This window comes from Adiantum capillus-veneris, chromosome 14, assembly GCF_014529385.1.
Source record: "Adiantum capillus-veneris isolate H3 chromosome 14, ASM1452938v2, whole genome shotgun sequence".
In the NCBI taxonomy this organism is placed as follows: Eukaryota; Viridiplantae; Streptophyta; class Polypodiopsida; order Polypodiales; family Pteridaceae; genus Adiantum; species Adiantum capillus-veneris.
Genome location: NC_140944.1, coordinates 117,696,253 through 117,715,024, shown reverse-complemented (window position 1 = coordinate 117,715,024; position 18,772 = coordinate 117,696,253). Strand labels below are relative to the sequence as shown.

The 18,772-nt window shown below is 49.8% G+C and overlaps 1 protein-coding gene across 3 annotated transcripts in view; it reads left to right on the top strand.

The window, feature by feature from the left end:
- The window catches only part of LOC147443011 (uncharacterized), a 115,132-nt gene that overhangs the window by 50,115 nt on the left and 46,245 nt on the right, over positions 1-18,772 (top strand). For all 3 annotated transcript variants that reach the window (XM_086528963.1, XM_086528964.1, XM_086528966.1), the window contains exons 4-5: positions 15,028-15,383; positions 16,012-16,199. In XM_086528963.1, coding sequence (XP_086385089.1) covers positions 15,028-15,383; positions 16,012-16,199 — 544 coding nt within the window. The remainder of the gene's footprint in view (positions 1-15,027; positions 15,384-16,011; positions 16,200-18,772) is intronic.

Sequence of the window (18,772 nt, the reverse complement as noted above, 5' to 3'; positions counted from 1 at the left end):
ACTTACCACTTCTATCCAGGATCGGCTTAGCCATTGGGACTGTCCTGGAGACACCTCGTACGGCAGCATTAGTAGCTGCCAAGGCGGCTGACATTCCCTCAGTTCGAGTTTTGGTCAGAGACACCCACACGCTCCCGAAGGTTATCGTTTTGCCTCGGGTGAGTGGGGGTTGGTTTAGACAGAGTGTGGAGTACTCGGGCCTCCCGAACCAGTGCTTCATTTGTCAACAGATGGGCCATCTAGCGAAGGCCTGTCCACGGAGGAGGCCGCGACCTGCATCACAGCCTCAGCCCTAGCCTGCCAGGGCTGGCCCGCAGCCACAGTTAATGACACAGCGCACACATGCAAAGCCACCCTCCGAGCTTGGGGCTCCATCGGAGGAGGGGTGGCAGCAAGCCTGTGGTAGACGACGATAGGGGTCACAACGTCAGCCTGGTACTCAGAGTGGCCCTCAGGCGCCTACTCAGCAACAGTGGGTTCCCACGGGGAACCGCTTCGGTCCTCTTGAGCAGGAGGAGATCCCTGCTCCAGCCCCCACCTCCGCTCCACCCTCGATAGCCCCTCCCCCCCTCCCCGAGTTCCCCCCCTCTTCCTCATCCTCCCCCTGCCTTCTGCTCCTGTCGCTTCTCCGCCTCGCCCCTCTACCTCTGTTGCCCCATCCCGCCCCTCTTCTCCACCACTCCCCCCAGTTTCTTCTCCCCCCCCTCCTACTCCAGTTCCACAGTCGATCGAGGGGGCAGGGACTTCTCCGGCGGCTAGGAGATCTCTTGGCCGCGCCTTTGCCACGAGTCGCCTAGCGAGAGAGGGTCAGCCTTTCTTATGGCCCCCTCTGCAGATACAGACATCTTCCCTTGCAGCTATCCCTCGTGGTCTGACGAGCATTGACATCCGGCGCCGCTGAGACTTCTTCGACTACGGCTTTACTCGTTTTCTCGGCGATCCCTCAGCAGACCATGAGGCAGCCTGCTTCAGGGTCCATGCTTTGTTCCTTGCCGCTAGGGGGACAGAGGCCTTGGACTCAGCAGTTGGTTTCTCCTTCCCCCTCTGTGGCAGGGCCGAGATAGAGTGGACCCTTGACTCAGTGTTGGGATGGTTGCATACACAGTCCTAGAGTTCTCTCACCACATGGGAGAACTTGGAGTTACAGACATGCTGCAGACTTTGTGGCCATTGGCCAAGTTTGCGGTGACACCCCAGACTCAGCAGGATGTAGACACATTGTGGTGTACTTCTTTGCTGATACGCGGTGTTTGCCATGCTATGTATACATTCATGAGGACTCCTGGACAGAGGAGGTTGCTTTACGCACGGCTCGCTCTGCTTGGGCTTGGGCTAGACACTCACTGCAGTCACGCCTATCTAGAGGACGCTCGGATGCGGATTACTCCCCATCCAAGCCAGCCTCGAAGATAGCCCGTCTAGCTGCTGCGGCAGCATCTGTTCTCTCTCGCTCCCCACGAGGATCGTCTCATGGAATGTGCAGGGACTAGGTGGGCCCTAGTTTCAGCGTCAGCGGGGCTGATTGCGTCAGGAGCTTCAACGTTGCCTTGTGGGAGGAGAGATTGATCTCCTTATGCTTTAGGAGCACCATCTGTGTGAGAGCCGCATTCGGCGATGTGGTCAGATTTTGCGTGGACGATATGATACCTTTTGGTCAGTTGCTTTTGGACCTGGAGGCATCCAGGATGGGGTATGTATGACTATTGCGGACTCATTGCAGCAGGCCATTGTGGACAGAGGGATTATTGTGCCAGGCAGGGTTCAGTGGATTACTATGCAGGTTCGGGGTAGCGTTGTGGGTCTCCTGAACATCTATGCGCCCAATGTGGCTTATGCAGAGTTTTGGTCACATTGTTGAGTCTTTGCCGCAGGCAGATCATTGGTGCATAGGAGGGGACTTCAACATGTTGGAGGACCCTTCTGACAGGATTGGTGGCAGCCATGCTACTGTGCATGGAGTCGAGTTGGCAGCTTGGGAGAGGTTGTGTATGACTTTGAGGGTCTCGGATACATGGCAGCACTCTGGTTTTGTGCGGCCCCCAGAGAGTCTTGCCTTCTCTAGATCGGACCGCAGAGTGGGAGGAGTGAATCTATTGCGGATAGATCGCTTCTACACTAGTGACCACTTCAGTGATTTGGGAGGATGAGTGGGCATCCTGGCAGGGACCACCTTCTTGGACCATGCACCAGTGATCCTCACAGTGGCAGACAGGCAGAGGAGTGGGAGCACGATGCTCCGCATCCCAGAGAGGGTCTTGTTGGACTCGGCACTGAGAGAGAGGGTAGAGGCTCTCTGGACAGAGGGCATGGACACACAAGATTCTCCTGCAGACAGAGTGGCCTCAGCTCAGATTAACCTTTTTTTTCTTCAGGAGTCTCTGGCTCGCCGGGTTGCAGCGAGAGAGGCGGAGCAGCGTCTCAGACGGGGCATTGCTTCATTACAGAGGATGCAGGAGCAGCATCCAGACAGTCCATGGTTGGAAGAGCAGTTACAGCAGGCTCGATAGGAGCTTGCTAGCACAGAGGAGAGGCGCCATGAGTTTGCTTTCCACCGACATGTATCTCAGTGGACTCAGGTGGGTGACAGAGTGACTGGTGCTTTTTTTGAGACAGTGGGACCTCGGCACTCACATGCCAAGGTCAGTCAGTTGAGGAGGCCTAATGGGTCAGTTGCTTGTGAGCCCGAGGATATGCGTGCAGTTGCTACTGACTTCTACCGTGAGTTACTGTCTGCTGAGCCTCAGTCAGAGCGGCAGGATGCATGCAGGGAGCAGGTTTGAGCACAGATGCCATGTCTTGTGACTGAGGAGATGCGTCAGAGGCTAAAGATGCCACTTCAGCTTGAGGAGCTGCACACGGCTCTTAGGGCCCTCCCCCGTGGTAGCTGTCTAGGTGAGGATGGGTTGACTCCCAGCTTTTTCTTGGAGTACTGGGAACTGCTTGGCCCAAATATCTGTAGTGCTTTTCAGTACATTTTGCACACAGGAGTGATGCCTGACAGCATGAGTGACGGCCTGATCTACCTCATTCCCAAGGAGGGTGGCTCCTTGGACGAGATTCGACAGTGGCGCCCCATCACCATCCTCAACTCGGCCTACAAAATTCTTGCCAAGGCTCTGAGTTTGAGGATTCAGCCACTTTTAGAGAGCCTTATACATGGGACTCAGACAGGTTTTGTCAAGGAACGCAGTATCCTTGACAACATCTTTACTTTTTGGGAGGCTTCTGCCCTGGCACGGCTCCATGGTGAGGACCTCGTGATTCTCCTTCTCGATTTTGAGAAGGCATACGACAGAGTTGACTGGGACTTTCTAGAGGGCACTCTACGTAGGATGGGCTTCTCAGATGCTTGGATCAGAGGGGTGTCAGCCTTTTATAGACAGGCTCACAGTCAGGTGCTTTTGGCAGGAGGTAGGGGTGATCGCTTCATGCTTACACGCTCGGTCAGACAGGGCTGTCCTCTTGCCCCTAAGAACAGGGCTGGGACAGGCTCTGAGCAGGCCCTGACTGAGATGAGAACCTCAAGTCGTGTGAAGGCTCCCATCCATCGGGGTGCTACTGGCTCGAGAGGCGTGAGCCACTCAGCTGGAACTGACTCTGAGATGTCCTGACACATGCTCTTCACCCCTCTCATGCCCTGTAGCTGGAAACCTTGCACCTCCTCTGACAAACCTGTGAACTCTAGCCAGTCACCTAGAGAGCGCGCTAGACCTGCTGCCATGGGACCCCAGGAAACATGAGGCCGACTACCAACCAAGTGGCCTCTCTGAGTGCTAACCATGGGGTTCCAAACGAGGGGCTACCGTAGGCGCTCCTCCGTGCACGTCGGCTGTCTCTGCTCCAGGCCACGCCGTAAGAGCTCCCAAGATCGAAGCAAACTCACAGCAAAGCGGTCCTCCAGTCTCCTGCTCAAACCAACTCTGCGCATCTCTGTAAAGATCCATCTGGTCGAAGGTTGCTAAGGGCCTCCTGACTGAGGCACCCGAGCATGAAGCCTCTGCAGCAAGAACTCCTTCTAGGGCTCCTCACTTGGAAGAAGTCCTCTGACTATGAACTTCCCAAGAAGGGCTCTGCTCTGCTGTGCTGGATCAATGATCCCAAGCCCTCTCTGAGAACAAGGAAGAGTGATGACCTGCCAAGCCACCTTGGCTCGGGCTATCTGAGTGTCATGTCCTGACCAAAAGAAGTTCCTGATCAGCCTCTCTACCTGGCTGATACAAGAACTCGAGAAGATCCAACAGGAAGTGATGTACCACATAGTCGCCAACAACACCTGGTTGGCAACTACTACTCTGCCAGCAAGAGAAAGTCGTGCTGAGCTCCAATATAACAACCAACTTTCTCCTAATAGACAGGAGAAGGGGAGCAATCTGCTGCTCGGGAGACAAGTCCAAACCAACCTGACAACCCAAGTACCAAACTGTAGTCCCTGGGGGAATCCACCTGAAACCCTCTCCTGGCATCCAATCTGGCACTGGAGCACTACCAACCGAGAAAGCCACTATCTTTCTCCAGTTGATCAGTGCGCCCGATGCACAATAGAAGGTCTCCAAAGCCTGCTCACATCTGTGAAGATTGGCCTCCTGGCCATCTAAGTACAAGGCTGAGTCATCGGCAAACTTAGCGTCCAGTAGCTCATCTCCCCGAATAGGGAGTGCTAAGTGCGCTCGATGCACAATAGAAGGTCTCCAAAGCCTGCTCACATCTGTGAAGATTGGCCTCCTGGCCATCTAAGTACAAGGCTGAGTCATCGGCAAACTCAGCGTCCAGTAGCTCATCTCCCCGAATAGGGAGTGCTAAGCCCGGTAGACCAACCTGCTGTGACACCAAAAATCTGCTCATCGCCTCCGCATAGAACAGAAAGAGAAAGACGACTACATCGAGTTGCAGTAGAGGCCTCGCAGGTAGTAGAGTGCTGTTTCCAGAGGATCCGAGTAGTGGGCATCTGTGGGAGGACTTGCGTCATAGACCCTAACCCAGCAGCTCTTGAGACTGGACACTGGAGGCTATGGGCTTGGGAGTGTTGTCCATTGGCACGAGTACAGTGGGATCTTGGTGAGTGGCTATGGAGGGACCCCTTCTCTTCTGCAGACCACCGAGGAGTCCCTTTCTTTCAATACACTGTTCGGCTTGGACGTCATATACTTGCAGCACAGAGAGAGGCCCGCTCCGCTGCAACACGTCATTGGCAGGAGGAGGGTCTCACAATCGAGTTCTTGGCAGCCTTTTGGGAGAGGTTGTGGGACTCCAGACAGCCGAGGCGCGTCACCTTGTTTCAGTGGCTGGTCGCACACAGAGCTACAGCAGTAGGGAGCTGGCTAGTGCATAGTGGTCTCTCGGCCGCATGTGCAGCCTGTGACCATTTGGTGGAGAGTTAGCGTCACTGTCTTTGGGATTGTCCCTTGGCCCAGCAGGTGTGGCTACGAGTTCTTCGGCTAATGCCTACTCTCTCCACGGCTCGACAATACATTTGGGGGGCAGCGGCTTGGTCCACTCTCACGGGCCCGTCACTTCAGTTTGAACTATCTTCCACCAGCAGGATGATAGTGATATAGGGGGGGCGACCTACACTCCAGCCTGCTCTACAGAGCTTACTCCACACGAGTGGTGCAGTGAGAGAGAGGAGTGTTGGGAGCTCATTAGTGGCCTGACACTTTGGTTCATCTGGCGGGCCTGCTGTTTCCGCATCTTTGAGGCTTGCCCTGTGCCACCAACAGAGACTGCTCGTGACTTTTGGCTAGAGCTGATCCATACTCTCAGAGGACAGCTTGAGGGACTACAGGGAAGCTCCTACTGCATGCGGGAGCGCCGCGAGGCTTTCCTTCGACTCTGGCGCCCTGGGCCTTTCTACACCATTGTCCGGGGTGTGCTCAGATGGCACTACCGTCCACCTGTGTGGCTCTTACCTCCTCCCATCTCTTGATTTAGCCTCATTGTATATATGCTGTTTTTTCATTGGGAGAGTCTCCCCATCATGTTTGTTGTAGCCCTATGAGTAGTTTTCATTAACTAATAGAAGGATCATTTTCTCGGGAAAAAAAAACTTACAGATGTGGCTGAGGGGCCTAAACCCTAATTTCTGCCAAAAACCCTAACTGCTGAAACCCTAATTCTGGAAAACCCTAACCCTAAAACCTGCAAACCCTAATTTTGAAAACCCTAACCCTAAAACTGCAGAAACCCTAACCCTAACCCTAAGGGCAGCAGACAGTTCCGAAAATTGTGCTAGTTGATGACGTGGCAGGCTGTATGGATTTCCATAAATTGCGTTGGCAGCTTTTTGGCTTTGCTTTTGAACCAGAAGCTTTTGAGTTTTAAAGGCTTTTTACTGTAACTGCTTTTCAAGCGAAGGGCCTTTAAATATGAGGCTAGGGCTCATTCTCTGGCATGCTTCCTGGAGAAGGTATAGAGTCTAGAGTACCGGCTTGTACTTTGATGATGCAATATAAAGAAATACCGAAAGGGGCGCCAAGGTTTGGGGCCAATACTCTCTGGGGTGGAATTCCGCCACTCCGTGTCGCGTGTCGTCTCTCTTTCAGTTTAGTTGTTATTGAAGTGCTAAAGGCTGTTCAGTCTGTTCTTTTCTATTGGCACGTCGTGCCCGCCTTGTGACAGCGACATTAATATCCTGGGGGATTTCAATGCTAGGATTGCCCACCACCAGACAATACTCTATGATACCTCGGAGGAGTTGATGCGGGAGCTTGATATTACAGAAATGGGCCTGTCTAGATTATCACAGGATGAGGAGCACACTGAGTATGGCAGATACTTGATTGATATGGGGACTGCACATGCATTGGCTATTTTGAGTTGCCTATAGAGATTCCATGCAGGTGGTGGTTTTACATGCTTTCCACATCGGCATGGCGCTAGTACAGTGGATTATGTTATGGCTCCGCCAGGACTCATTCCTTCCTTTCAAGATTTCGTGGTGGGAAATAGACCTATTGGGGTAGCAATCGATCATGCTATCTTGTCTTTCACTATATCGTTCCAATTCAACACAGCTCCATTGGGAGAGGTCTCCACACATACTCATTATACCTTCACGAGGGAGACGGATCACGTGTACACTGATGAGATATACACGCAACTATGCACTCAGGAGCTAGGACGAGCACTAGATGAGCTCACCGAGATTCTGACAGAGACGCTACATGATGCAGCATCAGAGGCATATCCCCACAGCCAGCCTACACACAGATCTGGGAGCATGCCTCAGAACAGTTGGTATGATGAGGAGTGTAGAGAGACGAGGATCAGATTGCAGAGAGAGGTGCTCATGGGTACTTCTACACATAGACAGTCACTTATTATCTTCCGCCGCCTAGTGCGACGAAAAAAGACGGCTTACCTATCTCAATTAGAGCGTGATCTGTATCAGCTGTTTATGAGTCAGGACTCTAGTGAGGCATGGAGGCTTTTCAATGAGCACTCTCCATCGCCATCCATCACTTCCACAAAGACATGGTGGAATATGCTACATCTCTCTATACAGCATCGGGGCAGCCACCTTTGCCTGACCCTCCAGAGGCATGTCCAAAAACGTTTACTTTCTTTACTGCTGAGAGGGTAAGGAAGGCCATTAACAAGATGAAGACAAGAAGAGCACAAGATCATGATGGTCTGGTAGTAGAGCACTTTATCCATGCCAGAGATATGTTTGCAGAGCCTCTTGCTTTGATGTTTAATAGAGCCATGTATGAGGGTTTCCCTGAGACTTGGGCAGAGAGAGAGGGCATACGGGCAGCAGGACAAGCAGGGTTCAGGAGAGGTTTCTCCACTCTTGACTAGATTTTGACACTCAGAGCCATTATTGAGGAGGGTAGACATCATGGCAGGAGGATATATTGTCATATGTATATTGTAGCTTTGTGGATTTCCGCAAAGCCTTTGATATAGTGCCACGAGCGAGACTCATACACAGATTGCAAGACATGGGGGTACCCACAGAGTTGATCTGGGGGATCTTAGCTTTATACAGGACAGTGGTAGGACAGGGACTTGGTACACACTACTCAGGGCATGTCCGACATGGTTCACTCCACCATTGGGGTGAATCAGGTTGCCCCCTATCTCCGACTCTCTTTGGGATATATGTAGATGAGTTTTCTGATTATGTACATACAGAGGGTGATAGAGGTGCACAGCTCGCAGGGACATGGATTCCGTTGCTATTATATGCTGATGATATTGTGCTAATCTCCGATTCTCCAGAAGGGATGTAGCGTCATTTGGATGCACTGCATGTATTTGCACGGGACAGTGGATTGTCTGTGAACCTTGGTAAGACCAAGGTAATGGTGTTTAACACAACGGCGCAGTGGGTAAGGAGGTCTGCCCCCACTTTTACATATGGTCGAGAGACTGTGGAGTATGCAGATACATACACTTATCTTGGGGCGGTTTTCAGTGGTCTAGTATTTTCCCTGAGGCATGCTGCAGATACGCGATTGACCACAGCCTATGCAGCATTGTGGAGACTTGAGAGGATATGTTTGCAGGTTCAGTTCCAGGAACCTCGGACAAAGCTTTGGCATACTGCTTGACCGGGCGATAGAGTTGGGACGGTCCCGTCGCCCATGGATGAGAGGGCCCTCTCGATATTGACGCAGATTGCGACAGAGGATCCATACCATACTGGCGCGACATAGGAGCCGTCCCGGATACTGATGTATATGTATATGATGCCTTGACTGTCAGAGAGCTCCATTGTATCAGCTCACCCTTTGTCTTCCCTTTGTATCAGCTTTCACCCCACCCCTACCCACTATTTTCTTTTCAGTTCTTTGTACTTTTTGTACCCAGACCTGGTATTAGATTCACCACATGTAACCTTTTGGTCTCATAGGTCATTTTGGTCTTTTGAAGACGTTAATATTACATTTTATTTCATTTCATGCTCTCTCTCTCTCTCTCTCTCTCTCTCTCTCTCTCTCTCTCTCTCTCTCTCTCTCTCTCTCTCTCTCTGCACCCGCCCCCCTGCCCCCGCCCGCTGCAGGATCGCTGCCTCTGCTCGCGCACCCCCTGCCCGCTGCCTCTGCATCCCCTCGCGCCTGCTGGCTGCCCCTGCTCCCGCTGCAAGCTCGTAGCCTCTGCTCGCGCGCTTTGCACCCTTCGCTCCCCGCCCGCTGCCTCTGCACCCATGCTCTTGCGCGCTGCTCCCATCGGAAGCTCCCGTGCTGCTGTGCCCGCCTGCAGCCCAGCCGGATGCCCCCCCCCCCCCCCCTTTTTCCTTCTACGCGTAGCATGTCTCCGCCTCTACTACGCGTAGCGTGTCCCCCTTTTTTCTCTTTTAAGCGTAGGATGACCTTCTTCTACGCGTAGGAAGTCATTTAATTTATTAATTAATTTTTTCTCCCAACCCCCCCCCCCCCCCCCCCCCCCCCCCCCCCCCCCCCCCCCCCCCCCCCCCCCCCCCCGGGCCCTACCGCCTCATGCTCCACCACCCGCCGCGCCCGTCGCTAATGTGGGTGCACACTCACACCTAGTGACCCCCTTGCGGACGACCCCCCCACTCGCTCAGCTGCCGCACCCGCTGCTAGGGTGGGTGCACACGTACACCTAACTCCCTTGCGGACGGTGATCAAGCATGAGGAAGATGAACGATAAAGCCGACCCCCTAGAGGATGCCATTCAAAAATGCAAAGAGGAAATGACGGAGATCATTACCAAGTTGAACCGCAACCTCTGGGGCACAATAAACATGCTCGACGGACGCGTGTTGATCCAAGAGAGCAAGATAAGCACGCTGGAAGACCGATTGACGACCCAAGAGGAAGAGATCGCGTCACTCAAGAAAGATCTCGCCGAAGCACGATCAAGAAACACACTGGAAGAGGGCGAACTGCAACCCTCAGTAATCGAAGAAATCAACACGATCAAGGAGCAAGTACGGGCCATCAAAGAGGGAGAAGAGCAACACAAAGAAATGACGACTTCTTGGGTGGATGTTCTTACCAAAACTCAACAGAAGGCGGACGAAGCCGAGAAATGGATCAAGGTGCCCAAGAAAGGAAAAGGCAAGGAGATAACGCCCACGTCCACACCCAACAACATCATTAATCAGACACTAGAGGAGGAGCAGAGGAGAAGGGTGCGCGCTTTACATGTGAGAATTTGCGGTCTTAAAGACAAAGGCAATGTGGACGAAGAAGCAAAAGAACTCACAACCTTGATGGGATTCCTGAGCCGACGCACACAAGGGCATGGAGAGTGGGCAACATAAAGAAAAATGGAAGCAGTGGAGAAACCTCAAAAGAAAGAGCACTCATCCTCCGTTGTCCCTCCATGGAAGCAAAGAAGTCATTCTTGAAGAAAAGACCAACTCTCAAAGAGACTGGCATCTTTCTCGGGGATGATCTCACCCTCTCGCAGATCGCTCATATGCAGGAAGTAATACCGGACATTAGAGCGGCAAGGAGAAAAGGCAAGATCGCTTTTTATCGAGACGGGAAAGTGGTGATACTAGAGCGACGCTCCACATGACGGTGCGAGACTTATGGGACCACACTCAAAGTAGCTGCCTGGAACTGCAATGGATCTATGCGTCTCGATGTGGGTGCTTTTGAGGATAGCTTTACTGGAAGAGACATCATCTTTTACTCTGAGACACACCAGGCCCCTGGGCAATCCATGCCTCACATGAGCGGATACAGGTGGGAGACAACCTATAGACAGGAGACACGCTCAGAGCACAGAGGGCGGGGCTCGGGAGGAGTGGCAGTGTTATTTAGAGAGGATCTGCAGCCACTGATACATATAGCCCGTAGGGACGAGTAGGCTAGGTACATGTGGGTGAGACTGAAAGCAGAGACAGGCAGATACCTCTATGTAGCTATTTGCTACTTTCCCCCGAGTACATCAGTTTATGCATCACCCAGAGGATAGTCCCCTTTCTCTATTTTGGATGATGACATATGGGAGTTCTCTAGGGACGGTGACATTATCATCCTAGGGGACTTCAATGCTAGGACTGCCCATCACCAGGCAGTGTTTTATGATACTTCAGAGGAGATGCTAAGAGAACTAGATGTTGAAGAGACGGGCCTTTCCAGAATATCACACGATATGGAATATACTGAGTATGGGCGACACCTGATAGACATGGGCACTGCACATGGATTGGCCATCTTGAACGACCTACAAAGATTTCCTGCAGCGGGAGGATTTACATGCTTCCCACACAGACATGGAGCCAGCATAGTGGACTATGTCATGGCACAACCGAATCTCATCTCCAGTATCCAGGATCTCAGAGTTGGGCCCAGACCGATCGGGGTGGCAGTGGATCATGCTCTGGTGTCAATGACCATCTCCTTCCAGTTCAGTGTAGCACACAGGCCACGAGGAGTAGCCCCTACTCGCTACACATTCACACGGGAGACGGATTCTGTATACATGGACGGAATCTACAGACGCCTATGCACTGAGGACCCGGGGCGACCTCTGGAGGAGCTAACTACTATATTGACACAGACATTACATGAGCCAGCAACAGAAGCCTACCCACACACCCAACCTGAGCAGAGCCGCCGATCGGGGAGCATGCCTCAGAACAGCTGGTACGATGAGGAGTGCCGCCAGACTAGAGCCAGACTTCAGAGGGAGGTGCTGTTGGGGGACGTCACTCACAGACAATAACAAATTGACTTCCGACGCTTGGTGCGGCGAAAGAAGAGGGCTTTTTTGGCTCGACTCGAGCAGGATCTATATCAGCTATTCTTGAGTTAGGACTCGCGTGAGGCGTGGTGGCTCTTTCATGAGCAGTCCCCCCCCCCTGCTATTTCCTCCACAGAGACATGGGGTCAGTACGCATCATCTTTGTACACAGTACCTGGACAGCCGCCCCTCCCCAACCCCCCCGATCCATGCCCACATGCATGTGGCTTTTTCACCGCTGAGATGGTGAAGAAAGCTATTGACAGGATGAAGACTGGGAGAGCATATGATCATGATGGCCTAGTCGCTGAGCATTTCATGCATGCCAAAGACCTACTAGCAGAGCTCCTAGCAGTTATGTTTAACCGGGCCATGTGTGAGGGCCTACCGGACACTTGGAGCCTATCTACGATTGTACCTATCTTCAAATCAGGAGACCCCATGGAGCCTGGGAATTATCGCACTATTATGATTGGGCACACACTGGCACGGTTGTATGCATCCATTCTTGAGCAACAACTGAGTAGATGGGCAGAGAGGGAAGGAATACGTGCAACTGGGCAGGCAGGATTCAGGAGAGGCTTCTCTACTCTTGACCATATCCTAACACTCAGGGCCATCATCGAGGAAGGCAGATCTCATAAGAGACGGATCTATTGTAGCTTTGTGGACTTCCGCAAAGCTTTCGAGACGGTACCCAGAGCTAGACTGATGCGCATATTACAGGAAATGGGAGTACCCACAGAACTCATTTGGGGGATCATGGCATTGTACAGATCAGTAGTAGGGCATGTACGCACCCCGGAGGGACTTTCTACATCGGTTCACTCCACTATTGGGGTGAAGCAGGGCTGCCCGCTCTCTCCTACTCTTTTCGGTATGTATGTGGATGAGGTTTCTGACTACATTGACAGCGATGGGGATAAAGGTGCTCAGTTGGCAGGGACATGGATTCCACTTTTGCTATATGCTGATGACATAGTGCTGATCTCCGAATCCCCAGAGGGAATGCAACGTCAATTGGATGCTTTGCACACATTTGCACACGAAAGTGGTTTGTCTGTCAACCTGGGTAAAACCAAGGTTCTTGTGTTTAACACCACCCCACAGTGGATCAGGAGGTCAGCACCTACATTCACATACGGCCAGGAGACTGTGGAGTACACAGACGCTTACACTTACCTTGGAGTGGTTTTTAGCGGACCTACATTCTCACTCAGAAGAGCAGTAGAGACCAGACTTACTAGAGCCCACGCAGCATTGGGTAGATTGGAGAGGATGTGTTCGCAGGTTCAGTTTCAGGAGCCCCGGACGAAGCTCCGGCTCTTTGACACCTTGGTGGCTTCAGCACTGCTCTATGGAACCGAGATATGGGGACCTTCACTGGATCACCACGGGAGGCCGGGTCGCTCAGACGGATGGGGGAACATGGAGAAACCTCTCGTCTCTATGATCTTGTGGCTCATTAGAGCCAAGGCATCAATACCACGTGCCATTATCCGAGCAGAGCTAGCGCCCCCCCCACTTGTGGTGGAGGCGCTCACCAGATCAGTCTCCTTCATAAATCGCACATGGGAACTTCCTAGAGACAGATATGCTCGCATAGCATTTGAATCCTCTCGACAGTTAACCATACAAGGAGATACAACATGCTGGTATGGGGAGATGACATCATGGTTTCAGGCACATGGGTTCAGCATAGACAGGCTGCCACCATTCCATTACTCATTGGATGCACCATCTCTCACTCTTACACAGTTAGAGATCACCAAGCTCATCCGCCAAGACCTAACCGAGCTAGACACCAGGAGGACATGGATACAACCAGCACAGGAATTGGGCACGAAGATGGCTTTCTACAGAGACCACCTTCTCCAGCTTACGGAAGATGGTTTTGTGGCGAGACCCAGATACATGGATACCCACTTGTCTCATGGGATACGATGTGCTATTGGCGAGTTACGCACATCTTCTCACCAGTTGCGGATTGAGATTGGGAGGTACAGCGGAGTACCAGCAGAGGACAGGACATGCCCCTTGTGTAACACGGAACCTGAGACAGAGCTACACTATACATGCCGCTGCCCCGTCTACTACGAGATACCAGGTCGCTTCCATTGCCTGTTCAGAGAGGGTTTTGGACCACTCTCAAGAGTCATGGGATACGAAGATCAGAGATGTCTGGGTTTGTTCTTACTCGAGCTGCGCAGACACAGAGATAGCCTGATGAATGGCGAGGCTAGCCAGTCTCAAAGACGGATCACAGACTTCTTCAAAGCAGACACGGGACAGCCGCAAGAGCCACTCCCACAACAGAGCTCCCCCTCGTCTCACACCAGGGGCACACTGATTGACCGAGCGATTGAACTAGGGAAATCCATGCGCCCACGACTGCGAAGAACTACACAGCATCGACGGGTTCCACGACAGAAAATTCGGAGCACGCTGGCCAGGCATGCACGACGCCCGGTCAGACTACTAACCATGGAGGAAATTGATGAGATTCGCCAACGACCGATGCTAGATCTCTTGTGATTCAGCCATCCCAACAAGCCGCCCAAATTTTTCCGCTTAGTTTTATGCTTGGCTCACATCGACCAACTTAGGACCCCATAGTAGATATCTTTGTTTTGTACTGTTGTTAGGTTATTTTGTTACTCTGACTTTGTATCAGATCCACCACTTTGTAACTTTCGGGTCTCATAAGTCATTATGGCCTTTTGAAGACGTTAATATAACATTTCATTTCATTTCATTTCTCTCTCTCTCTCTCTCTCTCTCTCTCTCTCTCTCTCTCTCTCTCTAATATACATATATACGTATATAGTTATATATACGCTTTTTAGTTCTGAAACAAAGCCCTGAAATGTTTCATGCCATACTGGTCCTGCTCACCTCGTTCGTCGTCTGAAAGCCACCTCCCATGTCTATCCAGTCTGCCCGAGCCCCTCTCCTGGCTCGGATGTTTCTTTGTTAAGAAAATAATGGCCTTATTTTCCATTATTCCAAGACCCCCTTGAAGCTGCCTGAATCTGTCCACATTGATGCATTGCAGGTTTACATTGCAATTGTGATCTTAGTTGCGTGGACAGCCAGGACGCGTATTTGAATGGTGTGAGTGCAAAGGGTGATAAACCCTCCTGTATATGCTGCAAGATGCTACAAGAGAACGTGTGACCAGAAGGGGTGAGAATGATGATGAACAAAAATGAGAAGGGGAGGGAAAATTTTCTAGCAACCACATAATCTGTTCCTTTTTGGTTTTCTTTCAACGAAAAGAATATCTGACAATGCTTTGAGGGCGCATCGAATGACCTGTTGAATACCCCAATATAATGCTCATTCTGTGTTTACTGTATGCAGTTATTGTTGCTTACATTTGGGGAGTATATATTTTCAAAGAGGCAGTTCAAAATCACACACTTTCTCTTTTATCTATATTTATAATGATGATGGGCATGCTAGGAGTGGGATTTGCAGTTGGAAGTCAAAGCGAAAAGAATCCTGCTAATCAGTGTGATGCGTCCCAGGTGGACTCGTCAAATGAACTGGGCTCTTCTTTACTGGTCAAAGAACCCAAAAAATTTGTCAACAATGGCCGAAAGGATGCAAGTCAGGTGCATATGCATCGATTAATCCAGTTTAAGGGCATTGGTTTGGCCATACTTGTCGGTGTTTTGAATGGAAGTTTCTTGATTCCCTTGAAGTATGCTCACCAGGTATTACCACCTTAACCCATGAAACATCCTCAAAATATTGTATGTAATATGAAAGTTGGTCATCACCTATAAGGAAGCATCAGACCAAACTCTGCACTGTAGGAAAGATAATTGTGTGCCGCTGAGAGATGAAAGTTAAGGCGCTTCGTTACAAAATGGAAAAAGTATCACCAAACTAGTCCCATAGAATGCAGTTTGACCACTGTAATGTTTGGATCATTTACAAACAACCGACCTAAAATCTTTCTTTCTTTCTCTGTATACGGACACGTAAAATTTAAGATCAAGATCAATCTGACTCGTATGTTCTTGAGTCGTCTAAAACAAAAAACATTAGCTTTTGTTCATTTTTATGCGGTGCGCATGTTCTGCTTCATGCTTTTACTGACACTGCTGGCCAGAAAAATTAATGTCAGAAGATTCTTCATGTGTTGTTGGCAAATACAACATCTGCAAACGGAGTATCTTGTGCATTATGCAGTATCTAGACTTTCCAGTAACCTGTGAAGAAGTAATTGTTCTATATTAAAGTCTGAAGATGATGAGAGCTGCTTTCACGTCAGCAAATTCTTTTAAGTGTCTGTTGGTGCTGACAGGTCACAGCTTTTGTTGAAACCAATCTTTTCAGGATGTTGTTGGGGTAGAGTATCTGGTATCTTTTGGAGTAGGATCAATTGCGATAACTTTTATTGTGTTAGGAATCTATTGGTGCTCATGCAAGCTATCTGGAAATTCTTTTCCATCGTTCAAATTCAAAGAGGGAGCAAAACCGGCTCTACTCACAGGTTTGTTGTGGAGCCTAGGAAATTTTCTCAGGTCAGTATGTTCGTAATGGTTTACATATATAGATTTTTACTTGTCTGGTGTGTGTGTGTTGATTTATGAAATCTGTAACATTTCACAATTCTGATAATCAAGTAATATAAATAGGATGCTGGAGTTGTTGCTAAGTGCTGGGATGTGAACCTTAATCTATGGAAAACCCCTATTGCCACATAGATTTCCCTAATGGCATAAGTCATGTGATAGCCCATGCACCATGTGATACAGTCCACCTGGGGCTGATACCTAATACTATGATGTAATACCCAGCTACTAGGAATGGAAAATTGGAACGTGGAATGCAAAACAGAAACGGGCACGAATTGCCATTCCCTGTTACAAAACTTCAAATAAGGATGTCATGTAACTCCGGGCCAAAATATTCTTGAAAGCTTGTCAAGTCCTTGGGAGCATGAGGCTTGGTAGCTATAGAACTCCACCATTGCATAGCATTGTCTTTGAGAAAGGTGGTAGCTTGAGAGATCTTTGATTCTTTGGTGTAGTTCCCTAGGAACTGTTGCATAAAATGTAAAGCTTTCTTTCGATCTTTCACTCCGGAAAAAGTGAAAAATTTAAGTGTAGATCTACCATCCTTGAAGTTTTTGGACTCATGTGGTACAAGTTGAGAAGGTAGATAATAGGGGTAGGCATACGGGCTTCAACCGTTATATCCAGGTAGAGGTGGGGGGAATGGACGCATGAAAATGGCCATCCCCTATAACTATTGTAATACCCCATGATGTCGCACATGACATCGCCTCTCTCGATGTCTATATGTACACAACTTCCAAATTGAAAGCAATTAAGTGTTCTTCCTTTTATCTTGAATGCTACGGTAGTACATGATGTATTACTTTGTAATGTACTGCATGATGTCACCTCCCACAATGCCTATATAAGAGGCTCATGTACGTGATTGCTAATTTGAAAGTAGTCAACCCATCTCTCTTTTAACACGAATGCTACATTAGTCTATCCACCTTAACCATTAGGTAGTATTAGCGCTTGATTGTGATTAGCATGTCCTAATTATATTAGCTCTCGCATTCACTCTCTGGTTTTGTCAAAACATCAATCCTTTGTCTAATTGCTCCTCCAACATGGGATAGTTTCTTGGAAAGACCTTGATCCTCTGCCCTCTTGGTTGAGTTCAATTAATCTCTTGATTAATATGCGTGCATCCTTTTATAAGCTCTTTTATTGGGTATTTATATTAATATTTTAGTGTGCATAAAATACATGGATTTAGGGTCACAAGTCAAGGATATACAACACACTATGTTGTGTTACTTTACGTGCAAGATAAGAGATACCCGAGGGCTATGGGCACATAGACTAGCAAGCGGGGGGAGGAAGCTTTCAGTGAGGGAAAAAGTGCTTCGATGGTCCCAAGTGTGTTCACACATATCACTATCATAGTGACAAGTCCCCCCCCCAACCCCCCACGGAGTGATGTGGTGAACATAAGCTAGCACTCATGTATAGGGAAGCGATAGGCCTTGTGAAATGTGACAAGCCGAAACCTTGCCAAAAGCTTGAACTTTTGAGGAGGCAAAGCTTTTGTAAACAAACCAACAGGGTTATCTCGTGAAAGCACGTAAGCCATGCTACTTTGTCATGTACAGAGTGTCTTCCTGACATAATGGTCATTCATATATTTGTGTTTGATGTGAGTATGAAACACTGGGGTCTATGCAACTGCCAATTGCATGCATGCTTTGATAAATACAAATTAATTTTTCTAATTAAATGTCTTTGAGTCTCAAACTGGACAATGAAGGCCGATCACTCTCATGTCTTTTGCGCATAAGATCTTGAGACTACTTTTGGTTGACGTCATCCATGCTTCCCAGACAGGTTTTGTGCAAGATTGATGCATTTTGAATTACAGGTTCACCTTTTATGAGGCAGTTGAGTGGGGGTTGACAGTAGGGGCAGCCATCATGCTTTTTGATTTTGAGAAGGCAGTTGAAAGGCAACCACTGATTTGGAATGCTCATGTGATAGATTGAGAGGGTCGACAGCTAAGAGAGAGGGCACACATTGAGGGCCAGATAGGAGGATGGTCTGGCAGCATTCTTGCATAGATGGTCGGAGACCTCTTGGCCGATGCAGAGATCATTGGCATTACTTACGGGATTCGGAGACACGTTCTCAATGGACTGCTTGGGAGCCTCTCGGGATGTTATTGGAGTGTATGGGAGTGTGTGTCCTTTTAATGTGTGGGCACAAGCAGCCCCCTAGTTTGCAAGCACTGTCACAATACGATTGGCCCCAAACCTTGGCGCCCCTTTCGGTATTTCTTCATATTGCATCAACACAGTACAAGCCGGTACTCCAGACTCTGCACCTTCTCTAGGAAGCATGCCCGAGAATGAGCCCATGGCCTCATATTTAAAGGCCCTAGGCCCAAAAGCAGTTTACAGCTTCAAACTCAAAAGCAGCTGGTCCAAAAGCAATGCCCAAAAGCTGCCTGCGTAAATCACGGAAATCTGTACAACCGCCACGTCAGCATCAACGCAAAACGCGGAAATCCATGCAGTCTGCCACATCATCATGTCAACGCA